Source organism: Panthera pardus, unplaced genomic scaffold (assembly GCF_024362965.1).
Source record: "Panthera pardus isolate Hobbes unplaced genomic scaffold, ASM2436296v1 HiC_scaffold_8, whole genome shotgun sequence".
Lineage (NCBI taxonomy): Eukaryota > Metazoa > Chordata > Mammalia > Carnivora > Felidae > Panthera > Panthera pardus.
Genome location: NW_026527013.1, coordinates 1,498,533 through 1,524,947, shown reverse-complemented (window position 1 = coordinate 1,524,947; position 26,415 = coordinate 1,498,533). Strand labels below are relative to the sequence as shown.

General features: G+C 61.7%; 2 protein-coding genes across 6 annotated transcripts; one reads left to right on the top strand and one right to left on the bottom strand.

Moving 5' to 3' along the window:
- Nucleotides 1-534: 534 nt before the first annotated feature.
- Nucleotides 535-18,402, bottom strand: SPPL2B (signal peptide peptidase like 2B). Of its 5 annotated transcripts, none has more exons than XM_053896859.1 (15): nucleotides 18,292-18,402; nucleotides 10,618-10,737; nucleotides 9,843-10,055; nucleotides 9,306-9,395; nucleotides 8,441-8,580; nucleotides 7,933-8,075; nucleotides 7,539-7,635; nucleotides 6,665-6,781; nucleotides 5,473-5,554; nucleotides 4,707-4,781; nucleotides 4,567-4,629; nucleotides 4,376-4,475; nucleotides 4,132-4,209; nucleotides 2,627-2,787; nucleotides 535-1,401 (listed from the first exon to the last, which is right to left on the bottom strand). In XM_053896859.1, exons 1-15 carry the CDS (start codon nucleotides 18,361-18,363, stop codon nucleotides 1,156-1,158), a joined length of 1,797 nt encoding a protein of 598 aa, XP_053752834.1. In that variant the 5' UTR covers nucleotides 18,364-18,402; the 3' UTR covers nucleotides 535-1,155. The 5 variants fall into 5 exon arrangements, with proteins under 5 accessions (XP_053752834.1, XP_053752835.1, XP_053752836.1 ...); XM_053896860.1 differs by having other exon boundaries at nucleotides 7,933-8,072; XM_053896861.1 differs by having other exon boundaries at nucleotides 9,843-10,025.
- LSM7 (LSM7 homolog, U6 small nuclear RNA and mRNA degradation associated) lies at nucleotides 18,390-24,137 on the top strand. The gene is made up of 4 exons (XM_019434048.2): nucleotides 18,390-18,521; nucleotides 18,605-18,695; nucleotides 22,554-22,625; nucleotides 23,859-24,137. The coding sequence occupies exons 1-4, from the start codon at nucleotides 18,390-18,392 to the stop codon at nucleotides 23,999-24,001; spliced, it is 438 nt and encodes a 145-aa protein (XP_019289593.2). The 3' UTR covers nucleotides 24,002-24,137.
- The last annotated feature ends 2,278 nt before the right edge of the window (nucleotides 24,138-26,415 follow it).

Sequence of the window (26,415 nt, the reverse complement as noted above, 5' to 3'; positions counted from 1 at the left end):
GACAAAGGCTGTGAGTCTGTCTGGTGCTGGTATTTTCTGGAATGGATCATGGTTGACCCCCTGCCTGCTGTCTACAACTGATCAGCAGACACGTCGGGGACAGCTGGGACCGTGCGGCTGGAGGGTCTATGTCTTTCTGAACTTGAGTCTGTAAGCTGCGTAGACAGGCATGGCCCTGGCACGGGGGCCGCCGCACCGCGGCATTTCTGTCCTGACGTTCGGAGAACCCTGTCGGTGAGGTAGAAGACAAAATGCCGATTCCAGAATACTCTCCACGTTGCAGAAACTCCTGGGCGGTTTAAATAAAAAGTATGCTCGCCCGGCCGGTGGTGTCGCTAGAGGCCGGTCCGGGGTGGGGTTGAGAATGTGCAGATGCCGAGAGGACGGTGCCCCCCTCCCCAGTCCCTCTAAGCTGAAAGACCAAACGGAGCCCACACAGAAGACACAGCCGCCGTGGAGGGTGCGGCCTGGCACCCACCCGCCCCAACAAGGGGGGTCCGAGAGACTCACACCCAAGAGGTGACACTACGGAGCTCAACGAGTCATGGCCGTTTATTAAGAGGCGGAGAAGCTGGAGCGCAGGCATGGGCGGCCCTGGCTGCTGGGAGAGCCAGGCGGGCCCGAGAGGGGTGGCCCATCACGCCGGGCGCCGCTTTCAGTCCCTGCCGACACAGAGGCAGGTCCGACCCGGCCAGCCGGGCCCGCATCCTGAGTCCAGACATCCAGGGCCCAGGGGCCGGACTGGGCTCTGCTGGCCGGCGTCCCTGGGGACGCGCAGGCGCGGCACAGGAGAGAACCTGAGGGAAGTGGCGGCAAGGTAAGCACCAGATGTGGGCGGATCTGCAGCCGTGGGCGGTCGGAGGCGGCACTTCCTGCCCTTTCCGAGGAACCACCGAGTTGACAGGCAAGACCGTGGAGCTGGGCGCTCCACATGGGTGACCTCGTCGGTCCGGGGGCTCACGGCAGCCACTCGAGCCGGGAGCAGGAGCTGGAGAGGGTCCAGGGTGCAGCTGGGCTCTGCTCAAGGAGGAGTAACAGCGGGGACATCGGCCAGACCAGAGCACCAAGTTGGGGGGGGAGGGCCGAGCACGTCCAGTCTCGGGGTCTCTCGGCGCAGAGGGGCAGCAGCGAGGGCCCGAGAGTCTGCGCCATCATCTAGGCCGAGGTGCCTACCGGGCCTGTGGGTTCAGGGGTGCGGCTGGCTGGGCTCGTGGGCTCCTGGGGGGGTGCTCTGGCCCCGGTCTCCTCGGGCGCAGACGATGCCGGGGGCTGCTTCGTGGGCAGGGAGCACTTGGCCAGTCCTTCGCCTGGAGGCGGCTGGGAGAGGCCAGTGTCTGAGTCCATCTGGGGCTGGGGGCCGTCGGCTGAAGACGCCGCCCAAGGAGACTGAGGTAGGTCCTTCTGTAAGAGAAGAGGCCACAGTCAGGCGTGGGACGAGGACAGGAAAGCCCGGGGACAGTGGACAGGGGAGGGCAGATGAGTCACCGTCCCCTGAGGGTCCAGCTCCAGACCCAGGAGCCACCTTCCCTTGGGGCCAAGTAGCACCAGCCAGAAGGCGGGACCACAGGCCGGTGACCCAATGCAGAAACGCTGAGCCTTTTCCCCCTGCCTCCTGAACCTTCCAGAACTTTGCCCTGTGGCAAAGCCAGCACTCCTCGGGACTGAGAGCCTCTGAGGACAGTGGGCGATGAAGCCGGGAGCGTTTCCCCGAGGGCCCGCGGGAGGGCCCAAGGCCCTATCATAGGTTACATTATCTGGTTCATCTATCAGGTTAACCTGGGGCCCTGCTCCGTTCGGCGCCTCTAGGCCAGGACGGAGAGGGTGCGAGTTTCAACTTCCAAAAAACCTGGCACGGTAACACCACGCTCAACCAGCAGCGCTCCAGAGGGACACATGTCACACTCAGGAGCTCCTGTAACTGACAAGGCTGGTCCCGGTGCCGCCCACCTCTGTGTGCTACTGACAGGGCAGCGGGTGGCGGAGGCAGCCGCAGCCTTTCCATACCCACAGGGCGTCAGCTCTGTCCCTGCGCCACCGAAACACGTGCCCTCGTCCCATCGACTCTGCTGCGCTGCACCAAGACTGGCCTCCGTCCCTCTCCTCTTCCGTCTCAAAAACCAGGAACAGCGAGCCACTGGCCGTGATCCACTCCACGAGGGGGGCGGTGGCACCACAGGCTGAGCTTGGTTCCTCCACCTGGGCTTGCACAGCTCGCCCCCGGGCCCCCTGCCCTTTCCCCGTCCTGGGCGGACAGCCCCCACCCTGGCAGAGGACCTCGGTGGCCTCCCCAGCTCGGCACTGTGTTCCCAAGGGCTGAAGCAGCCGGAAGCCAGTATCCCATCATTTGGGGTGTTACGGTCCCTCGGGACTGGCACCTTTAGTAAAGGGCTGTTAGCACCATCCTCAAGCCACGCCCAGTGGGACGGCACAAGCGTGTCCCCTCTGCTGGGACGGCTCGGACCCTTCAGAGCCACACGGACAGGACGCCAAACAGAACCTTCTGGGAACGGGGACAGAGGCCGCGGGGTTTAGTCGTGAAACTAGGAGGTTTTACTCAACTTTAACTCTAGTTAGGGCTTATTGGGTTATTATTTCTCGCAGACAGTCATAGCAAACGGGTATTCACCGCAAAGCCGCTGCCCGTCCAGAACATGCCCAGCTCCCTGCGCCAGAGCGCCAGGGCGCAGCTTATCATCAGCGTGCAGGGCACCAGGTAGAGGAGGGCGGGCTGGCCGCGCTGCATGAGGGCCAGCGCCATGAACGTCACCAGGAGGCCGATCCCGTAGGCTGCAGGGAGAGACGGGCGGCGTGTTACCCCCACGGGTGGCCCCGCGGCCCAGCACCCGCCTGCGGCCGGGATGCCGGAACGGGGACCGGAGAGGCGGGGCGCCCGCCACACGGTAGCGCATGGGGCACCCGGGGCAGGCAGGGGGCTGCCTGCCTGCGCACGGACGCGCCTGCGTCTTCCGGCACACACACCCCTGTCCGGTCCCACCGGGCGCCAGCGAGAAGGCGGGAATGAGCAAGGCTCCACGGCTGCGCCCCGGGTCTGGAGCCACAGGGGCAGCGAGAGAAAGGCCCGTTAACTGCCTGAGCACCTGTCTGCTCAGCCTTTAGCTAGGAAGAGAGTTCTGGAGAAGAGTAACGTCCGCACAAAGTTACAAAAGCAAACGTTCATAACAAGCTGTGATCGTGCGAAAAGCTGTTTCCATTCTCATGAGATACCCGACGGAGCCCCGAGGGGCGAAGGTCCGAATAAATCCCGCATGTCGGTTCCATACGTGAGCGCCAGCATAGAAGGGCGCGCGTCTGTGCACGCACACACACGTACTTGCACACACAGTCACGCACGCACACGCTGCTGAACCCGAGGGCCGGCATGCAGGCGCTCTTTGCGCTAATCCCGCAGCGGTAAATCCGCAACCGTCTCCTCGAGGAGTTAGGCTACAGTAACCTCCTCCGAGATCGCGGCTCGCTCGGCGGTCCTCACCTCCGGGGAGAGCTGTGCGTCACTTACTGGCGGTCCACGGGAGCGGGCTGCGGCTGCGGAGGAGAAAGGCGCCCGCCGCCCGCAAGGTCCGCAGGCTCGACAAGGAACCACACACACAACCGGCCAAGCGGCTCACACACACAAAGCCCTTGCAACGGTACCTGAAGGATGAGTGTGGTGTGTAAAGCCCAAGGGAAGGTTTAGGGCTGGCAAAGGGGACGAGGGGGCGTGCCTGCAGCCGTAGGAACCAGGGTGGGAAGACCCAGACGACCCCAAAGTACGCCCGGAAGGTCAGCCCCGGTTGTCCTGGTGCTACCAGGGGCATTTACAGGGCCTCGCCTCTGCTGGGTGGGCTGCCGGGGCCTGTGCACGCGGCCCACGACACGGGGGAGGGAGTCATCAGGCAGCCCCTCCCCCATGGCGGGGGACACGCATGCACAGGGACATGCGCCATCGGGCAGGCTCGCTGCTCCTCCAGAAGGGCTGACCAGAGGTGAGCAGTCCGGCCGGTCTGGAAAACTCTCAAAGCAATCGGGCTCCACAGGACAGGTCGATTCTGTAGCAATGGCTTTGATAACCAAAGAAACAAGTGGGGGACAAGGACAGAACGAAGGACAGACAGATACAAGGAGGGCGCTTACCCACGGTGCAGGCTACAAAGTAGACCCTGGACGACTGCACCTGGATGTCGAACCTGTGGCAGTAGGCCACGAGCAGCCCTGCGGGGAGAAGGCGCGTGGGCCCGGCGGCATCCCGTGTGACGGCCGTCCCTGCTTTCAGACGGGCCCGGCGGCCAGCCCGCCACCCAGGGGGCAAACCCCGCCTGCTCTGCTCGGGCTCCACCCACTGGACACTCCCAAGGCCGCCCACCTCGCACCCCAGTACCTGGCACCAGGATGTCCCCGAAGCCCAGGAGGGAGAAGGGCCGGTCACACAGGGCCAGCGGCGAAGCGTTCAGTCGGGGCACCTTCAGGACCATGGGGAGCTGGGGGGAGCAGGAAGCGGCGTGTCCGGGGGGCCGCGCGTGCCCAGCACTCTTCTCCGGGCAGCGCCCCGGCCGGGGGCCCCCTACGTACCTTCTCGTGGGTGGCCGAGTCCGAGGGCCCGGTTGCCACCTCCACCATGATGCTGTTCCCACTCTAACAAAGGGGGGGGGTGTCAGAGAAGGGGCACGGGGGCAGGGGGTGCAGCGGCAGGGCAGGGCAGGGGCGCCCACCTTGGTCAGAAAGGGCGTGATGAACACAAAGAAGACGTCGTAGACAAAGAGCACCAGCAGCAGCAGCGTGCAGGCCTGGGGAGAGGACGTCCTGAGGGGCTGCGCTCAGAGGGTCCCCGGCGCACACCCCCAGGCCGCGTCCCCACCCCCACCTCCCCCCACAAGGCTCAGCCGTGCCCACGGGACAAAGCAGCTAGGGGCAAATCTGAGCAAATCCAGTCCCATCCCCTGGAGCCACGGGAGACCAGGGCAGCACGTGAATCAGGCCACGGTTCTGAGTGATGGAAAAGCTGGAAGGCAGGTGGCTCCAGCGACACGCATTCTGTGACCGGCACTGTGGCTTTGGGGGGGTGACGCCCCTTCTTCACGTCTTCCCGTGCACTTCTCGGTCCTGCCCACGGGGCCCGCACTGGCGCTGCCGCCCCCGTTTGTCTGTGTGTGCCGGCTCACCAGCAGGAAGTTGACCCGGCACCGCCACGGTGGCGGCCTCGGGAAGGGCCCCGCCCTGCGGCCGCCTTGCGGCCCCACCCGGGCGTCCTCAGCGCCAAGCTGTCACTGGCGTGGCCACCACACTGGGAGGCGATCCTGCGGCTGATCCTTAAGCCCTGACACCAGGGAGGTGGCGGGACGGACAGAGGCACAAAGAACATGCTGTCCACAGGGGACCCGGGACACCCTGGGCGGACACGGGGGCGGGCCGGCCTGCAGCCGCCCTGAGGACACAGCCCCCTCCCATCCGGCGGCCCCACCTCCTTGGGACCCTCACCTTGAAAGTGGGGAGGCGGATGGTTTTCAACATGTAGAGGCAGAAGGCGACGCCCAGTGCGTCCTGAAGGATCCAGGCCCACCTGGGGAGCGGAGTGGTGGTCACCCACTGGGGCAGGGGCTCCACCAAGAGCTATGACCCGGCGGGTCGCTCCCTCCTTGGCCACCTTGGCTCCCAGCTTGTGCAAGCTGTCCGTTCCCAGCCTGACCCCATGCTGTGAAGACACAGGCACGGGACCAAGGCCGGGGGACAGGCGGGGGGAGTGAGGCAGGAACGGGTGCACGTGCTCCGGGGCTGTCTCTCTTGGGTGGTGGCGTTCACCCCCACATCACGGGACGGGGCGGGGGGATGGGGTGGGGACACTGTGCAACTATTGGACTCTATTGGACTCAGGTTTGCTTCAAAACTATTTTTTATGTGATTTAGCAAAGCCAAATGCTCACCAGCCAGGTTCTACACCAAATCTCTTGGTCCCAGAAATGGGGGCTCAGGGACTGCAAGGTGGCGGCGGTGGGGGGGGGTAAGACTGTCACCCCAGCAGCTGCAGGGAGCTCCCCCCACACACACACAAGCCACCCCACCCGGTCCACAGGCTCGCCCGCGCTGGGGCGGCAAGGAGGCCGTGGCCCAGGTTACTCATCAGAAGACCGGGATGAAAACATCTCCCGGCCGGGGCAGCCGCAAAGAACAAAGAGGAGGCTTGCGGGCGGCCAGTGGGCGCCCAGACGCAGAGGGAACTGGGCCTGTTCTAATTTTAAAGAACAGAGCGAGTCTTGTGGCTCGAATCTAACCGTGAGAGCTCGTGTTCCCTTTGTGTACAAAGGACTCAAAATATTTTCACGTTTTCCTTCTGCCCAATTAAATCTGTCGTGGCTCCAAACGGCAGCGTGGCCAAGAGCGGTTAACCGCCCCAGAAAAGGCTCGGAGGGAGCGCCAGGAGGTGTCGGGGGCCGGCGGCCAGGGCGTCCCTGCACCAGCGGGCACCCGGAGGACACGCGCTCGCTCAGGGCGCCCGGGGCCAGGAGGCTTTGCGGGAACCATAAACACATTCCAATCACAGTTCACGGGGCAGCCGACAAACCCAGTGACACCGGACGCGGGCGGCACCTGGCCGCCACACAGCCCGGCTCACGGTCGCGGGGAGACGAGCACAGAGAGCACCTGAGGACAGCCCGCGGTGGGGGGCACTCACTGGTCCTCGTTCCGGAAGACACCCCACACCACGCTGACGGCCAAGCAGAGCAGCGCCAGGAGCAGCATGCTGACCCGAGGCCGCTTGTGAAAGTAGGGCAGGCTGTTGTCGGGGACCCTGGGGGCGGGGGGGGGGGGGGGGTGGCGCAGCTGTCAGGGCCAGCTTGTTCCTTACCTCCACCCAGCACCCAGAGGGTCACTTCCACCCCTGCCCCAAACCCTGGGCCCCTCATCCTGACGGGGCCTCCTGCTGCCCCCGCCTCCGTTCCCTGTTGAACTCTGCCCTGACCTCTTAATTGACTTCTAGAAGGGAGGCCCCCCAGGTCCAGGGCAGACAGAGCAGGGGTTGGCACGTGGGGGTGGGCAGACCCAAGCCAGCGCCGAGCCGGCCCTGCCCTCCTTCAAACCTTCCAGCGCTCGGCCACTGGCCCCTGGCAGCCGAGAGCCCCAGGGGCCTGGACCAGCAGCGCCTTCGGCCACACGGCCCTGCCCTGCCGCCCCTGCCCTGGACCCACGTGCATCCACATTGCCCCACTTCCGCCCCGGTGTCGACACTGGGCCTGACCCAGAATGGGATGTAGGGAGAGAGAGGCTGGGGAACCACCACCCACCTCTGTGCTCTGCCCTACTCCTGAGGCCGCGAGCCCCAGCCCGCACTGAGTGAGCACGCGTGGCCGGCCCACGCCACGCCAGGCTGGCTAGGGGCCACGGGACAGGGAGGGGGTCCTCGGCACCGTTGAAGCAGAGCTTGGAGCTCCAGGGGCCAGGAGACGGGAGACCGCCAGGGACAGGCCGAGGAGAGGTGGCAAGGTGGGACCTCAGCGAGCAGCGCTGGGGGTGCAGGGCCGGGCAGGGGCCTCCCGCAGGGGGCTTACCTACATCTGCCGAACGGCAGCCTCTGGACCAGTGGAGACAGGCAGCTGTAGAGGCCCGTGGAGGAGGACAGGCAGAAGATCCCTATGATCACATAGACTGCGGGGCGGGGTGGGGCGAGCGTTGAGGGCCGGGGGCCACCTGGGTCTCCCACCCTGCCCCCCGCCTGAGAAAGGGCTCCAAGCGTTGGTGCACCCTAGCTGGGTGGCCGGCACCCGGTGATGAGAGGGACAGTTCCCTGAGCAGAGGTCCCCTCCTTCGGGCTGGCGATGGCGGCCCGCATTCACCCCACCTCCGACTTCTCAGGTGGAACCCCGCAAGCGGGTGGACGGGGGACCCACGACCAGGGAGTGGGGGTACGGGCCTCAGCGTCCCTCTGGTGAGCCGGGGGCGCACCGAGCTGGTCGTAGAAGTAGTACAGCAACACCAGCATGGAGCAGCACATGACCACGAAGACACAGATCATGACGGGCGTCACGTCCACGGCCTCGTCCTCCTGCTTCTCGGGCCCGTCATCCCGCTTGTGTTTCATGTACCTTCTTGGGAGGCACAGGTGGGTCAGGGGCACCCTGCCGGCCGGCACAGGAACAGGGAGGGACAGGCGGGGGCGGCAGGACGCGGGGGTCCACGGGGCTGAGGGGCACCCTCTCCACGCCCATCACACATCCCTGCTGTCCCTTCGACGAGAAAGCCGGACCCCACCCCAGGGACCTCGCGAGACCACGCAGCGAGGGGCCGCAAGGCGGGCCCCAGCCCCAGGAGCCAAGCTGTGACGGCCGCTTTCGACGGAAAGTGGCGCGATGCCCTCGGCCAGTGCTGGGACCACCCGCGGACCCGAACCCGGCACTGACCACGTCACGGGCTTCCCTGGGCGGCCAGGGAGAGGTCTCCCTGGGACACTCACTTCCTCACGTCCCGACTCCCGGCCCAGTAGCCCCCGAGGGCGACGGTGCCGACGGCCATGACGAAGATGATGACCATGTTGTAGTCCAGCATGGGCTCGTTGGGGGCATACAGCGCTGCCCTCACCGATCGGCCAAAACTCTGCCTCGGGGAAGGCACCAGAGCTCAAGGCGGGGGCTGCTGTCCCGTCCCCTCGGCCACCCAGAGAGCCCAGACCAGCCCACGCGTGGAGCCAGGGCCCGGGGAGAGCCTTCGCCTGCCACTCCCACCCCAGAGAAGTCAACTGCCAGAACAAGTGTCACACGACGTCCGGTGAAGGGGCCCACACGCGTGCGGGGACACGAATCCTAAACCTAGATGCGTGTGCGCGTGCAGGAGCGGGGACGTCGCCCCGGGAAGCGTGTGGGAGGCCGACAATGGTTCCCTTGGGGGAGCTGTGAGGCTGCAATCAGGACCAAGACATGTCCTGCAAGTTGCTAGAAGCTTCCACAAAGATTGAACATCTCCATTTTAATTGTGTCTGGAAGCTCGCCTGTTCTGGAGCCAACAACTCCCCCGATGGTGGGTGCACACAGGCCTCTGGTCAGACGGGGCCGTGTGTGGGCAGGGAGACCCAAGCTCGGGGTCTCCGGCGTGTGGGCGGGGCCGGCCGGTCTGGCCCGGAAGCCAGTGTCCGGCTGCCACTCGGCACAGAGGCCCCGGAGCCTGGGCGCTCTGAGCGCTGGGGCCAGCGTCTCCGTTCCCACGGTCAGTGGCACCACCAGCCCCGGGTGGGCGGCCTCACTCGTGGGTCCCTGCCCAGCCCTGCCCGCCAGACACTCGCGGCCTGGCAACAGCCGCAGACCGGAGGACGTGGGAAACCCTACCTGGAAAATGTCCAGCATGTCTTTGTAGCTGAGCAGGGCCACGGGAATGCCGATCTCCTCGTACTGTGTCTTGTTGCCTCCTGGAGGGACCTGGGGGCCGAGAGGAGGGTGTGGCGGGAGGGGGGCCCTTGGCTTCCCAAGGGCGAGGCGGCCTGAAGAGCTAGCCCTCCCGGAGGCAGCTTGGGCCGGGGGTGGGTGTGTGGGGGGGGGGGGCGGTGTCTGCCCCTCCCCACCGGGGGAGGAAAAGCTCTCCTTCCGTGTTCAAGCCTTGGGGTCAGGCTGCTCAGGTGTCACTCTGCCCTGGGGGGCGGGGGGGGCCTGCCTAGGGGAGAGGCAGGCGTGTGGGATGTGGGCCCATGCCAGCTGCTCCTCAGAGGGTACCCCCCAAGCTCTGCCCCGAGGCCTTGTAGAGCGAGATGGGATCCGGTCTCCCCAGAGCCCCCGCGACTGCTCAGGGACAGGTCCCCCTCCAAGAGACACGCGTCCGCAGCCACGGTCAGCAAACCAAACCCCGGTCTCGAGGCCCCGGGGCCCTACCAGCGTCTCCCTGCTGACGATGAGCAGCCCGCGCGCCCCGCCGCCCTGGGCCAGCCGCACTTTCTCGTAGAAGGTGCAGTTTCCCCGTGCCACCAGCGGGATCTGGTTGCTGAAGCCTTTGGCCGGGAGGTCAGGCGGAGAGCAGAGCACAGAGGCCGTCCAGTCCCGCAGCTGCAGGAGGGACTGGGGAAGGGGGCGTTGACACCACCTGATCTAGAAAAGTCAGCGGGGGGCCGCACGCACACACATGTCCACACGCCTGAGCGCGAGGCCAACGGGAGGGGCAGGGGGTGGCGTGCGCTCAGAGAAAAGCCCCCAGAAACCTTCCCAGCACCCACTGCAAACGGAACACGGGCCGGGCAGGCGGGAGCCGTGGCCTCGGCAGTGAGAATCACCCACGAGCCCATCCAGCACGTGGGGGGTGGCCAACGCCCCCGGCAGGGGCTGTGCCTCAACACTACCCGAACGTCCTTTTGTTTCTGACCAAGGAAACCAAGCCCCGGAGAGGTGATGGGGCCCCTCTACGGTCGTCTGAGACCCCAGCAGCCCCTCAAGTGTGACCAGGCCCCCCACGTTGGTTTCCCAGCTGAGGCCCTTCCTCTGTCCTCCAGCTGGTTCCCTGCAGGGTGAGACTTGTAGCAGTCCCCTCAGACAGCAGGCTGGGGAGCGGAGGGTGGCAGCCAGCAACACAGACCGGACCCCAAGTCAGGAGGGGGCACCCCAGAGCACTCCGGGCCTGCAGGGCCCCAGAGGGGACGCCCCAGTGGGTACTCACCGCTTTGCTCAGGTCGTGGGGCAGGTGGGCCCACTGTGGGTTGTAGAGAATGCAGTAGTCCTTGCCTCTGGGGCCCCCTGACTCGGAGACCACGTGCACCATGCCGTACTCACAGGCCACCTGGGGTGACAGGGCGGTAAGTCAGAGAGCTCAGCACCGGGGCTTGACAAGGAGGACAACCCCCACCCCCCGGCTCAGGGTTTGGGCTGGTTTCTTCCCTGGACAGGACAGATGGGACACCACCATCCACATCTTATGGCAGAGAAACAAGGCAGGGACAACCTTCTCGAGGGAGACCTGGGTGCTGGCTGTGGCCGTGGCTCTCACGGCTGGGACAGCACCACGTCACGGGGCCCTCCAAGGATCGATGGGACGGGGAGAATGAAACCCCCACGGCTCCGTCACGAGGGGGACATGGGGAGCCAGCGGGTCTGTCCAGGGGCTCCAGGCAGAGGCCGGGAGCACAGGGCCAGGCAGGAGGCCTGGAGGAGCTTTTCTGCACCCCAGCAGGTTTGGGGATTGCCCCTGACCCCGGAAACCAGGCTCCTGGAAAATCTGGCCACTGACCAGCGAGGCCAGCTGGGTCCAGGCCCCTGGTGCCAACTTTCCAGGGGGGGGCGTCAGACCCAGTGATGTGACCGGCCAGTGGGATCCGGTCAGTGGGATCCTGGGAGCCAGTGGGATCCCAGGTCAGGACTGAACCCCTTGCCCTGGGGCGTGGCTGGGAACTGCCAGACTTCGCCACAGAGGAGGGTCGTGCTGACGTCATCATCAGGGCACCCACAGTTGTCCCTGCCAGAGCCTGCCTCCCCACACACCTAGCCCCGGCTCCCCAGAAGGAGGGAGGAGGAGGGAGGGGAAGGGCCACCCCCAGAGGGTCAGGAGGATCCAGCAAGCTTCGTCTGAACTCAAAGCAAGGCACAGGGGCAGATCCGCGTCCTCGGAGCACTAGACGGCCCTCGAGGGCCGTGGGGTGGCTGGGGGCCTGGGACAGAAGAGGCCGACAGCCCTCTTTTCTGCTGAACGCCAGCTTAATCTATGTGACAATTCTATCACACAAAGGTGTCCCCGCTCCCTGTCTCCATCCCTCCCTGGAGCCGCTGCCTGGCTGTCAGGTGGACTTGATTCGCAAGACCTCTCCCGCCTCCTCCCCTACACTGGCCTGGGGCAGGGTCCCAGAGCATGACCTCTGTCCCTCAGGAGGGCTTTGTCACCAGCGGGCCACGCGGCATGTGACGCCCAGGTCTTGGCTGCTCTGCTGGCCGGTAGGCTTGCCCCAAGTCTGAGTAGCTCCCCAGGGTCTGCTGAGAGGGGAGGGGGTCTCAGGAGAGACACCCTGTGCGAGGTGCCAGGGGGCTGAGTCCAGCCACCACACCCAGGGGGCCCTGCGCCCGCCTGACCCCCGAATCCTGCTGTGCGCACCTAGGGCTCTTGGGGCCCCCGTGTCTCTAGCTCGTGCTCCCCGTGGGCTGCAAACACCTCAAGGCCGAGATGGAAAACTCACTCCTTGGTACCCCAGGAAGCTGCCAAGGAGACACACGTGCACCGGCGGGACCCAGCTGGCACCGCCAGACACACACCTCGCCGTCGGGGCCGAGGGTCCTGATGGCTCACGGCTCCCAACACCAGGCCTGGGGCCCTGACGGGCTTTCATCCGGCCAGAGCCTCGGTGGGAACACAGCAAGGCCCCAGCTGTCCCGGGAGCTTCTCACCCGGGCCCTGGTCACTTGTGGCGGCGGGAGCGTGGACCGACCCCCGGGCCTCCCAAACCCGCAACCTGGAGGCCAACAGGAGGCACTGGGTGTCCACCCTGCGCTTCTCCGAGACACCCGGCCACCTCTCTTCCAGCTGGCATCTCCACTCTGACGTTTCCGTCTGCCGCCTTGAGCCAGGGACCCAAGGCCACGCGGACTGCTGGGTGTGCTCTGTGAAGCCGTGCTTAACACAGCACCCAGCTCTAAGAACCCGGGCTCGTGGCAACAGGGCCAGGGGCTGCCCGAGGCTGACCGGAGGTCCCCTAGCATCTCGCTAAGGCTGTGTCCTTCCCCGACCTGCCCTGGCCAACCTCCGCTCACCTCAGTCCCTCCACCAGAGACAGAACTTCCTAACTCCTAATGTCCCCCTCTTCCAGATTCTTCCCACCAGACTGTGCCCCAAAGGCATCCCTCAGCCTGGCTGAGGCCCCGCGTACTGTGCCTGGCCGTCTGCTCTTTCCAATGGGCCACCCCGCGTTCAGGACCCCCGCACCTCCTCACCGTGGGCCACTATGGAGCACATCCGATCCCCAACCCACCGGCCTCCTGCGCCCCACCTTCCGTGCTCCTGAATACGTTTCATTGGAGCGCGGCCACCCGCTCCTGTGCGCAGGGCCTCCGGCTGCTCTCAGTGACCACGGCAGAGCCGGGCAGTGGCTACACAGACCACGTGGCCCACAAAGCCAGAAATATTCACCATCTGGGCCTTTGCGGGACACCTTTGCTGACCCCTGATCTGTGGTGGGACCCAGGTTGTTGGAGAAAAATGTCACGTGTGTAAAGGGGGAACGAGTAGAAGCTTCCAGAAAGGTCACTGCAGAGCACAGACCTCCGTCCCCACGCTTGGCACAAGCAGCCTCCTGCTAAATCAACCTGCGCTTCCGTCGGATGCCCGCGTACAGTCTCCTCCCCCACGGAGTTAAAGGAACCAGAAGATGTTCCTCAAAAGGACCCCATATGCCACAAGTGGTGCTTGGCCAGTCCCGGTCTGGGATAACGGACAGGCCGCCTTCCGGACAGGCCGCCTTCCGACGTGTCACAGCCACCAAGTAGGTTCAGGAATGGCGAGGGAGACCGTGACTCAGGGGGACCGCGAATGCATTCCCATCAGGGGGTCTGAGAAGAGTGAATGCGTCCAGGCCAGAAGCAGCCTCCCCTCTAAGACTTGGTAGGTCTTAGGAGGAGAGGGGGGAGAAATAAGAACCCAGGAAGCTTGGAGATGGTGAGGCAGAGGAGGGGTGGTGACAGGTGGAGGAGGGGCAGAGGGGACAGATGGAAAAGAGGGGACAGGTGGAGAAGAGGGGACAGGTGGAGGAGGGGCAGAGGGGACAGATGGAGGAGGAGTGAAGACAGGTGGAGACGAGGGGACAGGTGGAGGAGGGCCTGGGCTGATAGAGGAGAGGAAGACAGGTGCAGGAGGAGCAGAGGGGACAGGTGGGGAGGTGGGGACCAGTAGAGGAGGGGAGACAGGTGGCGGAGGGGGAAGGGAGTACCGGGGCCGGGAGGGAACCAACTTTGCTCCGGGTCTGTTACTGGCCTTGACAGTACACTTCTGGTAGCCACTGGGGGAGATGTGTCTATCTGGGGAGTCCCCCAGCCAGGGTCACAAAATGGTAGCAAATGAATTCAGGGCTGTCGGCAAGCAGCCTCCTACCCGGTGGAAAGCTAGTCTTCTTCCCAGGCAGCAGGACCCAAACTTCTAGAGAGAGCCACACCCGCACGCCACAAGGCCGTCTGCCCCGTCTCACGGCCAACAGACCCGACCGGGCCGTGTTCCGCGAAGGGCACGCACAAAGCTCTCCGCGGCTGGCGCGCAGGTCGAGGTCCCGCCCCGGAGAGAGCCCGAACGCCCCCAGCACCGGGAGCACTGCCCTCCTCCGTCCGCCCAGGAGGCCGCTGCGAAAGCCTGCCCTTTACCCTCGGCCGCAAGCCACGCCCACCGCTGCCCCTCCCCCTGCCCTCCCGCCGAGCCTCCTTCAAGCGCATCCGAAGGGCCTCCTTGGGGGTGTCGTCTTTCTCAGGGCGTGAGCGTGATATCATCCTACACACCAAAGTGGCCTCTTCACCTTCTCAAAATAAAACATCAGCTCTCACACCTCCACCCCTGTTCAAGCCCCTCCCATCACCGGCAACACCCTCCCTCTGCCTTGAGACCTGGCAAACTTTTTTTCTTTTTTAATGTGAAGTTATTTACTGATTTAATTTCGTATTATTTACTCACTACAATTTTATTTTTATTATAAAATAACTATATTATGAGACAGTATGAAATACGTACTCAGCTCAACTCACTGTATTTATTGTTTATTTTTGAAAGAGAGACAGAGTGTGAGCAGGGGAGGGGCAGAGAGAGAGGGAGGCACAGAATCCGAAACAGGCTCCAGGCTCTGTCAGCACAGAGCCCGACATGGGGCTCGAACTCACGAACTGTGAGATCATGACCTGAGCCCAAGCTAGACGCTTAACCAACTGAGCCACCCAGACGCCCCTCAACTTACTTTAATATTTTGTCACATTTGCTTCGGCTTTTATTTTCCCCGTTTTTTTTAAATAATATATTTATTTTTAATTTGCATCCAAGTTAGTTAGCATATAGTGCAATGATTTCAGTACAATTCAGTGATTCATCCCCTACGTATAACACTGAGCGCTCATCCCAAGTGTCCTCCTTAATGCCCCTCGCCCACTTAGCGCATCCCCCCACCCGCAACCCCTCCAGCAGCCCTCAGTTTGTTCTCTATCTTTAAGAGTCTCTTGGGGCGCTTGAGCGGCTCAGTTGGTTAAGCGTCTGACTTGGGCCCAGGTCATGATCTCACGGTTCTTGAGTTCGAACCCCACGTCAGGCTCTGTGCAGACAGCTCAGAGCCTGGAGCCTGCTTCAGATCCTGTGTCTCTCTCTCTGCCCCACCCCGCTTCTACTCTGTCTCTGTCTCTCTCAAAAATAAACATTAAAAAAAAAAAGTCTTCTATTTTGTCCCCCTCCCTGTATTTATATTATTTTTGCTTCCCTTCCACGAGTGAAGTCACATATTTGTCTTTCTCTCGCTAATTTCACTTAGCATAATACACTCTAGTTCTATCCACATTGTTGCAAGTGGCAAGCTTTCATTCTTCTTGACTGCTGAGTAATACTCCATTGTATATATATACCACATCTTCTTTATCCATTCATCCGTCAATGAACATTTGGGCTCTTTCCATACTTTGGCTATTGTTGATAGGGCTGCTATAAACACAGGGGTGCAAGTGTCCCTTCGAAACAGCACACCTGTATCCCTTGGATAAATATCTAGTAGTGCAACTGCTAGCTCATAGGGTAGTTCTATTTTTAATTTTTTGAGGAACCCCCAGACTGTTTTCCAGAGTGGCTGTTTCCCACCAGCAGTGCAAAAGAGATCCTCTTCGTCTGCATCCTCGCCAACATCTGTGTTGCCTGAGTTGTTAATGTTAGCCATTCTGACAGGGGTGAGGTGGTATCTCCTTGTGGTTTTGATTTGTATTTCCCTGATGATGAGTGATGTGGAGCATTTTTTCATGTGTCAGTTGGCCATCTGGTTGTCTTCTTTGGAGAAGTGTCTGCTCAGAAGTGTCTGTTCAGAAAAGACTGGTCTTTTGCCCATGGATTATTTGTTTTTTGGGTGTTGAGTTTGATAAGTTCTTTATAGATTTTGGATACTAACCCTTTATCTGATATGTCATTTGCAAATATCTTTTCCCATTCTGTCAGCTGCCTTTCAGTTTTCCTGATCGTTTCCTTCGCTATGCAGAAGCTTTTTATTTGGATGAGGTCCCAGTAGTTCATTTTTGCTTTTGTTTCCCTTGCCTCTGGAGACAAGGGTCTCCAGTGTTGAGTAAGAAGTTGCTGCGGCCAAGATCAAAGAGGTTTTTGCCTGCTTTCTCCTCAGATTTTGATGGCTTCCTGTCTTACGTTTAGGTCTGCCATCCATTTTGAGTTTATTTTTGTGTCTCGTTTAAGAAAGCGGTCCAGGTTCATTTTTCTGCCTGTCGCCGTCCAGTTTTCCCAGCACCACTTGCTGAAGAGACTGTCTTTATTCCACTGGATATTCTTTCCTGCTTTGTCAAAGGTTAGTTGGCCATACGTCTGTGGGTCCATTTCTGGGTTCTCTATTCTGTTCCATTGATCTAAGTGTCTGTTTTTGTCCCAGTACCATACTGTCTTGATGACTACAGCTTTGTAATACAGCTTGAAGTCTGGGATTGTGATGCCTCCAGCCTTAGTTTTCTTTTTTAGGATTGCGTTGGCTATTCGGGGTCTCTTCTGGTTCCGTACAAATTGTAGGATTGTTTGTTCTAGCTCCATGAAGAATGCTGGTGTTATTCTGATAGGTAATGCATTGAATATGTAGATTGCTTTCGGTAGTTAGCGACATTTTAACAATATTTGTTCTTCCTATCCAGGAGCGTGGACTTTTTTTTTTTTTTTTTGGTGTGTGCGTATGTGTGTGTGTGTGTGAGAGAGAGAGAGAGAGAGAGAGAGACAAAGAGAGATGGAGAGAGAGAGAGAGAGAGAGAGAGAGAGACCTGGCAAACTCTTATCCACCCTTCAGAACACCCTTTAGGTGCCTCTGCTTCTGAAAAGCCTCCCCAAGCAAACCAGGTCCCTCTCTCCATGGTGCTCCCATTGCCCTTTGTCCACTTCTCACTTTGTTCTCCTTCAAAATGTCTGGAGAGCTCAAAGTCCCTGCCCTCAGCTTGCTCAGACAAGAAAATGAGCGAGCAGCATCAGGAGGAGTGCTGGGGGCTGGGGAGGGGGGCGTCCCAGAGAGCGTCTCTGAGGAGGAGGGAAGAACAAGCAAGCTGAGACCACAAGGATGACCAGGGGCATCCCAGGGAAACGGGGAAGACCAGAGAACTGAGTGCCCTCCGCAAATAGAAAAGGAGAGGAAGTTTCTTCCCAAGCAGCCAAACCACAGAGGCCTCCCAAATGCACTGAAAGCCATGGGAAGGCTCTCATCTGGATGCCATGAGACCTGACACACTTTCAAAGAGGTCACTCCTGCTGTGTCCAGGATGGATTGGAGAATGCGGGAGACGAAAGTGACCACAGAGAAAACACCGGCCACCAGGAGATACGGTGGAGGTGGTGGGCTGGGATACATCAAGGTTAATGGCTGTGGGTGCAGGGCTGTAGGGACACCATTCCCTGAACTGCATAACCCAGGGAAGAGAGCACTTGAAAATAAAAAAGGCGCTTATGATAATGTACATCAGCCGGCTCATGGCAGGTCCCCCACTCCCCGGGGAGACCCTTCACTTAAGTGCCCAAGAAGATGCACGCCGCACGTAAATCACCCCATGCATCATCTCGCTCAATCCTCGCTGTGCTCCTCTCTTCCTTTTGCAGAAGAGCAACAGACGGCCAAAGAGGGGACCTCCCTTGCCCAAGGTCACGGGACAAAATGCAGGGCGGCGATTCGACCCCACTCCCAGGATGGGCCCCTTGCCGCTCCCGGACACAGTCAGGCACTGGGTGCCGCGTTGGACGGCTCACCGCAACCACGGGGGTGGGCGCTAACAACGCGCGCAAGGGGAAACTGAGGCTCGGGGAGGGGCAGCCCCCTGCCCAAGGCCACGGGGCCAGGCAGCGGCGCCCCCGGCGGCGGTTGGAGACCTCGAGACAGAGCAGGGCCTGAGGAGGTAAGGGAATTCCCAAACTTCAGGCCCCGGCACAGCTGAGTGACGCTGCAGCTGGGGAAGGCTCCAAGGCAGGAAAGAGAGGCTGGCCGGGGACAGGCCCGCAAGGTCACGGCCGAGCTCCGGGCCCGCGGGCCACCCGCGCTGGAGGCGCGCAAACCCGAAGCGGGCCCCCAGGCCAGACCAGTCGGGGCTTGCGCGGGGGCCGGGGCAGAGGGCCCGGGTGCCGCAGCCGGCGGGGCCGGCGGGGCCGACGCAGCCTCACCTGGGCCGCGAGGAGCAGGAAGGCCGCCGCGAGCCGCGCCAGCGCCGCCGCCGCCGCCGCCGCCGCCGCCATGTCGGCCGGTCCGCAGGCGTCGGCAGATGTTTCCCAGCAACGCCCCGTCGCTCCTGGGCGCGCCTGCGCCCTGTGTGCTCCGCGCCTGCGCGCGAGGGCAGGGTCAAAGGGCGCGGCGGCAGCGCCTGCGCCGAGCGGCGCGGTGCGGCAAGATGGCGGTGAGCGCGCGGCAGGGCCGGCTGGGCGGGCGGCGTGGGACCCGTCGGCGCTCTGCGCCTCACGCGCTCTGCTTCCCCTGCAGGACAAAGAGAAGAAGAAAAAAGAGAGCATCTTGGACTTATCTAAGTACATCGACAAGACGATCCGGGTGAAGTTTCAGGGAGGCCGCGAAGGTGAGAGCCCGCCGCCCCCACGCCCTAAACGGTTTAGGGTGAGTGACGGCCGAGGCGAGAATGGTGGCTGATGCCTGGGCACCGCTTTGAGCACTTTGCTCGGATAACTCGAACCAGCCTTCTAACGTGGGGAAACTGAGGCACGGGAACGGGTCCCAACCACCTAGAGGCGCAGAGTTGCAGCCGGGACTGGGATTCCCGGCTTGCCTCCTGTGCGGTGCTCTCTCTCCGAGCCCGTCCCGGGCAGCGGTCGCAGCCCCTCGCCGATCCCCCTACACCAGGTTCCTCAGGCGCCGCACCGGTGACATTGGGGCCACATGGTTTTCGGTTGTGAGGGCTGCCCTGGGCACCCTGGGGTGTTGAGCAGCACCCCTAGATGCCACCAGGTGCCGGGAGCATCCCTTCGTTTTGACAAGCAAGCCAGACATCTCCCCGGTGGAGACCACTGCCCCTACAGCCGATCTCGAAGAATGGGCCACGGAGACCCGTTAGAAACAGGTGAATCTCCGTGTTTGCTGCTCAGTTCTTCCAGGCCCCGCGCTGGCTTAGGGTAAAGGACAGCCTTTCGTACCTCTCCGTGGCACGTGGAGCCCTCAACTACCACAGGGACGTGAGGTATACGCTTCCTTTGCCTGGAGTGCTCCTCCCAGGCCAGCTTGTTACCCGTGTTAAAGCACAAGACCTCAACTGAGGGAGTTTTAACGATCTGTTGGCTTTCTTCAACAATCCGTGAGTCAGGCAGCGACCCATCTAGCAGACGGAAGGGAGCGGAGAGGCTGTAGCAAACAGAAGGTTTTTTGTAGGCGGGAGGGTGCAGGAACAGACAAAGAGTGGATTGTTTCAGGGGAGGTCACCTTCCTTTGGGGGATGGCTGGGGGTCCACCGGGAAGATGGCCTCACTTGGTGCTGGCGGGGAAATTCCAGACTGACTGGTTGAAGTTACTGCCGAAACTGTCTCCGTGTGGTGGTGTCCACTTGGCACAGGTGACTCCGTTTGCGGTCTGTTTAACGCCAGGTTAACCTCAGAGTCCTTTTCCTGCTCTCAGCTCAAGGTTCTTGCTCCGGGAAGCCTTCCCTGAGTCTCCTCCCCAGGCCATGCCCCTTGGGTGTAAGCCTCTGGTATCACCTGTCACAGCCCCCAGCTTTATGCATGTGAACACGCCGATGACCTCTGCATCTGGAACCTGGTACGGAGAGGGCAGGAGCGAGGCCCAGTGTCGCTCGTGCGCGTAGGCAGTGTGGCCTGGGCATGGTGGCTGCCCGGCCTAGCCTCTGGGTTCTGGAGCCAGACGGCGTGGCTCCAAGCCCCGGCTTCTTCATTTGTCACCCAAAGCTGTTTCTCCACCTCCTTGGCGGGCGGCAGCAGGGAAGGAGTAAAGGGTCACGGGGGTGCTTTGCATCGTTCCTGACACCAGTGAGCACTTGAACCAACATTTCATTTACTCAGCTGCCTCTTGGTCTTCAGTTTATCTCATGAGACAGCGAGCCGGATCCCTTCTCACGGATGATCGGGTGGCGTCAGCAGGGTTAGAACACAGCGCATGATGGGGCGCCTGGGGGGCTCAGTCGGTTGAGCAGCCGACTTCGGCTCAGGTCATGATCTCGCGGTCTGTGAGTTCAAGCCCCGCGTCGGGCTCTGTGCTGACAGCTCGGAGCCTGGAGCCTGTTTCAGATTCTGTGTCTCCCTCTCTCTCTGACCCTCCCCCGTTCACGCTGTCTCTCCCTGTCTCCAAAATAAATAAATGTTAAAAAATAAAAAATAATAATAATAATAATAAAACACAGCGCATGCAAGTGTGCGTAGCCGGCAGCAGAGAGAATTTGAACCCAAATAGACGTCCGCCCCGTCCGCGCCATGCTGGCTCTCGGACTTACGAACGAGATGCAGCTCTTGTTTTTTGGGGTGTCTGTCCTGGTTTTCCGCCCTCCATAGCAAACCGCCACCAGTTCAGCAGCTTGGACAACACGAATTTATCACCTCGTGGTGTGCGTCCGGAGTCTGGGTGCCCTGGGCCCAAGGCCTCTCACAGGCTGCGGTCGAGGGGGGGCTTAGAGCCTCTTACCTCAGGCCCAGGGCCTTCCTCCAAGCCTGCTGGTTGCTGGTAGAACTCGGTTCCTCATGGCTGCAGGACTGGAGTCCCCGTGTTCTGCTGCAGGTGTCCAGGACACTTGGCTCACCCAGGACTCTGTCCACAGCGGGGCAGTTTGCTCCTTCCAGGCCAGCAGGGAAACCTGTCCCACACTTGCAGTTTTTTTCTTGCAGAAAATTCCTGTTCCCTTCGCAGCTCATCCAGTCAGGTCAGGCCAACCCAGCGTGATGTCTCTTTAGGTGAACCAGAGGTCCGCCGACTTGGGGACTCTCGTCACATCTACAGAATCCTTCTTCCTTATCATCAAAATAACCTAATCGCATTAGGAGTAGGCACCTCACCGGCACTCACAGCACCCCCACGCACACACTTGAGGGGAGGGGCTGCCCACAGTGGTCACCAGGGAGGGGGTATTAGCTCCATTTTAAATTTTTTTTTTTTTCAACGTTTTTTATTTATTTTTGGGACAGAGAGAGACAGAGCATGAACGGGGGAGGGGCAGAGAGAGAGGGAGACACAGAATCGGAAACAGGCTCCAGGCTCCAAACCATCAGCCCAGAGCCCGACGCGGGGCTCGAACTCACGGACCGCGAGATCGTGACCTGGCTGAAGTCGGAGACTTAACCGACTGCGCCACCCAGGCGCCCCATTAGCTCCATTTTAGAACCCCACTCGCGCCGCATGAAGGAGGGTAGACCCACGGGTGCCGGTCCCCTGCTCCGGGCTCCGTGCCACATGCCCGTATGTTATTGCCATCCGTGCTGTTCACGACCCCATCGGGGGGGGATTCTCGTAATCTGTTTTGCAGGGCAGAGACAGGCAGGGAGAGAGGAAGCACAGAGCCAGGGGCTCAAGCCCAGGAAGTCTGAGGCTGGCAGATATTTTCTGTAAAAGGCCAGACAGGAAGTACTTTAAGCTTTGCGAGCCAGAGGACCCCGGTCACAACTGCTCAGCGCTGCTTCTGCAGCGTGAAAGCAGCCATAGACAGTACGTGGCCAAGCGAATGCGGCTGGGTGCCAGCGAAGGTCCGCGCGGAACGCAGCAGGCTGGATTTGGTCCGCGGGCCGCAGTTTGCAGACCCCCGCCCTATGCCACATGGGGCTGGCTGCTGGTCATGCCCAAGCCCGTTCTCTGTGTGGACACTACAGCTGCGTGCTGTAGTGACGCGGGGGGACACGTGCTTCTGCCAGCCGTGCCTGGGACAGGGAGGCCTGAAAATGGGAGGAGTGAGGCAGGAGGGGCAGGGGGCTTTCAGGGCACGTCGCACAGCTCCTTCCTGTGGCTGAAGAGTCCTACTGTATCCGAGGCTCGCCATCGCTTGCTTTTGTATGGCTCGTGAATTACCTGAAATTCACATTTCTGTATTGTGAGGTTTCGCTGTGGCACAGCCACACCTGAACGTCTACTTGTGGTCTGGCTGCTTTCGCCCCAGGAGGGCAGAGTGGAGTTGTTGCCTTGGGGACCATGTAGCCCTCGTGGTTGAGATGTGCAGATGTGCGCCGGCTGGCCCTTTGCTGAAGACATTTGCCAACAACACTATGGTGGGGGGGGGGTGAGAGTCATCCTCACTGCTCCCCTTCTGGAGCCCCCTCACTTTCCCCTTGGTCCCTGATCCCTCCCGCCCCGGAGAGGCTGCTCCCACATCAGCCCCTTCCTGGGGGTGAGCCCCCATCTCCGTGTACTGCCTCCCAGGCGCCGTGTGCCCCTGTCCCTGGAACGACTGTTTGTTTTACGCTTTTCCGTTTCTCTTCTCGGTGATTCCTACAAGCCAGCGGCATCCTGAAAGGGTTCGACCCACTCCTCAATCTCGTACTTGATGGTACCGTCGAATACATGAGAGGTGAGCACAGCCACGGGCCTCGGAAGCTCCTCGCCAGGCCTGAATTTTTCACTGCTCCAAACCCACCAACCTGCCCCTGAATGAAGGACACGGTCCTTGTGAACCAGGCAGCTGGTCTCCCCTGTCTCCTGTGTCCCCAAGTGGACTCTGCTGCTAACAGGGGGTCCTGTTCCCCTGATTCCCTGCCCTGGTCCCTGTCGCCAAAGTCCCCGACCCTCCATCAGGCCAGCACCTGCCCATCGGCTGGCTAGTTCTCCAGCTCAGCCTGCCTGAAACCTTAAGGGGATACCCAGACCTAGGAGGGAGGCAGGGTCCTGCCCCCCCGGGCACTGTCGCTGTTACCCTGGTGAAAAATTAGCAGGGACGCCAAGGGGCCTTTGTGCGGAAGCTTGGTCTCGGCAGAATGGCCGCCACCAGGTCTGTCGCTTTGCCCTCGTTTTCTGTCCTCCTGCCGGGTCCGCCCAAGCTGGAATCCCGGAGGCAGGATGATTTTCTTCCTTTGTGAAAGGACAGCCCCACCGCATGGGTCCATTGGGAAAACCCTGCACTCGGAAGCAGGCCAGGCACCCGGCTGCACGCTGTTATTCCACACGGAGCCTGCTCCTCGCGGGGCCGGACTCACCCGTGGCAGGAGTCCGTGCCCTCTTGTCTCAGCCCCAGAACAGTGGTTACCCCCTGGTCTCTGATGCATTGGGCCACTGGGCCCTCCCCTGACATTGTGCAAAAGCAGTAAAGGTTCGGTTGCTGTCTATTGCACGGGGTCCCTCTCATCCCACCGTTAACTGCCCGCTGACATGGGGCGGACGGTGCCCCCACGCGGCTTCCGAGATTTTGCAGGAGCCAGGAGTCCCAGACCGATTTTTATTCCAGCTGCTCATCGCAGCGTGGTCCCTGGACCTCTGCTGACTCAGATGCCAGGGCCCCCAATGAACTTCGTGAGCCAGCGTCCCCCAGGCTGTGTTGTCCTTGTAGGAGGAGGGCAGGTACAGACACTGTTGCCAGACCTCTTCCTGGCCCTCGTGGTCCGTGGTTCACCCAGGCACAAGGGCTGTGTGTCTGGGCTTGAGGAGTGAGGGTGAGGCACCTGGCCTGCACCCAGGCCACCAGGTTCCCTTGGATTTGGGTCCTCAGAGCCGCCACCCCCCACCCCCGCCACCTGGCATGCGGCCTTCCCATCAGGCCGGGATGCCGCCTCCGGGCCGCCTCACGCCCGCCCTCCTTCTCGCTCTGCAGACCCCGACGACCAGTACAAGCTCACAGAGGACACCCGGCAGCTGGGCCTGGTGGTGTGCAGAGGCACGTCTGTGGTGCTCATCTGCCCGCAGGACGGCATGGAAGCCATCCCCAACCCCTTCATCCAGCAGCAGGACGCCTAGCGGGCTCGGAGGGCCCGGGACACAGCCTCCCGAGGACTCGGAGCTGCCCCTCCCGCATCACGTGCCACCGCGGGAATGGGGTTTCCTTCTTGTATAGGTTTTGTTTTTGTTTTCTTAATAAAATTGCAAACCTCAAGTGTCCGGGAGCCCCAGCATCTTGCTTCTAGCCTTGGCTTTCTGGCCAAACCGGCTCCCGGGGATTCAGTTCGGCCCCCCTGGTTGTCAGGCGCTGACCGCGGTCGTGCTGGCACTGGCGGGTTCAGAGAGGACCGGGCACACGCTGTGCAAGCCGAGGGACAGGGACGTGGGAGGCAGGAGCCCCCTGCAGCTCTATAGCAGGTGCAGCGCCCCCAGGCCCGCCTGTGGTCCCAGGAGGGTGGACGGGCACACACCTCCGCGGGAAGGCCCCGGCGGCCCGTCCCTGCCTCTGCTGTGTCGCTCCAGTGCCGCCTCATGCCAGCCAGCGTGGTCCCCGAAAACCAGGGCCTTCTGGGCCATGCCGGTCATGCTGCTGCCGACAGCCACGGCCGCTCAAGAACAAAGCAGCCACGTCGTCTTGGCCGGGCCCTAAAGCACACCGTGGGCCCTTCCGGAACCCCACCCTTGCTGGCTGGCTCCAGATCGCCCCCAGGAGTTTCCCCCCCCCCCCCCCACCATGTCCCGTCCTCAGAAAGTGGGACGTCTTCTCTGATCCTTGTTTTCTAAACTCCTGGTACTTGTTAGGACCCTGCCCCCACAGGATGGTCCCTGCCGGGAACAGGCTTCCTCCCTGACTTGTCACCAGGGGGGTCGAGGGGGGAGGGGGAGAGGAGTTGGGAGTAGGAATTATGGACCCGCGACCCCCTCACTACCAGCAGGGCCCGTGCAGGATGCTGGCGGCAGACGGGACCGGGGCTCCCAACGGGGCCGGACGGGCGCACGTGCTACCTGGCCGGCACTGCCACCAAAGAAACCGAAACCAGCTGGCTTCCGGCTTATCGCGGGGATCTGGGCTCTGTGTTCGCTGTGGCCACTGGGATTAGTTATCAGCCACCTGGCCAACCCTGTGCAGTCTCCTCATCCCTCCTGCCCGCTTCCACTGCTGCCTGGCCCGGCCCTGCCTCCACCAGCTGCTTTATCAGAGGCCTCATCCCGGAGCCAAATCCTCAGCAGCTGGGCATTGGGGGGGGGGGGGGGGGGGACGCTGGGTTAGCTGCTGGCGGCAGCCCCCGGGGAAGGCTGTGACCTAGAATCGGCACACCCCACGTGCCGGCATCTGGGCCACCAGGCCTCGCTGCTGGGGAGCGATGCCCCGGTGCCCATTTGACAGTTGGGGGCCCACACACGGTCAGAGAGGCCACAGGATAGAGGGTCCGAGACCCCAGGCCCTGGAATGTCTGCTCCTTCGCGCACCTGGGCCACCCAGTCTGAGGCCAAGGCACAGCCTGAGACCGAGACCTCGGGGTCACCACTGAGTCCAGAGCCCTTGGCCATGAGGTAGGGCAGGGACGGGGTGCAACGAGGTCTTGGAGGCCAGTTAGACCTCATTAAAGCCCCAGGGGCAGCCAGGGGACCAAGACAGGGATGCCTGGCTTCCCAGCCCCTAGCTTCTCCCACAGATCAACTAAAGCTTGGCCCTGGTCCCCCCACCCCCACCCCACCATCGCACACCCCTGTGCTCCAGGCCTCTGCCTGCCCTCCCCTCCCCCTCAGCAAGCTGGTGAGGGCAAAAGCTGCCCTCTGCAGCCACAAATCCAGAGCTCAAATCTGCAACTTGCTGTGTGACTTAGAGTAAGTGTCCCAACCTCTCCTAGGCCCCCTTCTTTCTCTATTAAGTTCAAAAACAGGCCGGGTATATCGACCCTGTGGCCAGGCACCGGGCCACCGCTGTACGGGGGGTTGGTTAAGAGCGACAGCTTTGCATTCAAGTCTGAAGATGAGAACAGAATGCCCTGGGACCCCCCAAAGAGGGAGACCTCAACCCTGGGGGCTCAGGCAGAGCTCCCCAGAAAGGGGGATGAAGTGGGTTTGTTCCATTTAACCATATCTTCCCTCGAGAGTCCGTTTGACCTCCTTTGTAAAAGACTAGAAATAACCTAGCTTCCCATCACCGGGGGATCTGCATTATAAACTCAGGTTCCTGGGGCCCCTCGGTGGCTCAGCGGGTTAAGCACGGTCATGAGATCACGACCTCACAGTTCATGGGTTCGAACCTCGCATCGGGCTCTGTGCCGACAGCTCGGAGCCTGGAGCCTGCTCCAGATTCTGTGTCTCCCTCTCTGTCTGCCCCTCCCCTGCTCTCTCTCTCTCTCTCTCTCTCTCTCTGTCAAAAATAATAAGCGTTGAAAAAATCAAAAATTAAACTCTGGTTCTTCCAACTGTAAAGCAACTTTTTGCAAAGAGGTAGCTCTCTGCATGGGGGCGGGGTAGGTGAA

What these genes read in the sequence shown, in the direction of transcription:
- LSM7 (XM_019434048.2), top strand. Translation starts at nt 18,390, where the DNA reads ATGTTTCCCAGCAACGCCCCGTCGCTCCTGGGCGCGCCTGCGCCCTGT. An exon ending in CGCGGTGCGGCAAGATGGCG is followed by an intron (nt 18,522 to 18,604) that starts GTGAGCGCGCGG and finishes CTTCCCCTGCAG; the next exon opens with GACAAAGAGAAGAAGAAAAA. An exon ending in GTTTCAGGGAGGCCGCGAAG is followed by an intron (nt 18,696 to 22,553) that starts GTGAGAGCCCGC and finishes GATTCCTACAAG; the next exon opens with CCAGCGGCATCCTGAAAGGG.
- SPPL2B (XM_053896859.1), bottom strand. Translation starts at nt 18,363, where the DNA reads ATGGCGGCGGCGGCGGCGGCGGCGGCGGCGCTGGCGCGGCTCGCGGCG. An exon ending in TCGTCAGCAGGGAGACGCTG is followed by an intron (nt 9,396 to 9,842) that starts GTAGGGCCCCGG and finishes CTCGGCCCCCAG; the next exon opens with GTCCCTCCAGGAGGCAACAA. An exon ending in ACATGCTGGACATTTTCCAG is followed by an intron (nt 8,581 to 9,305) that starts GTAGGGTTTCCC and finishes TCCCCGAGGCAG; the next exon opens with AGTTTTGGCCGATCGGTGAG.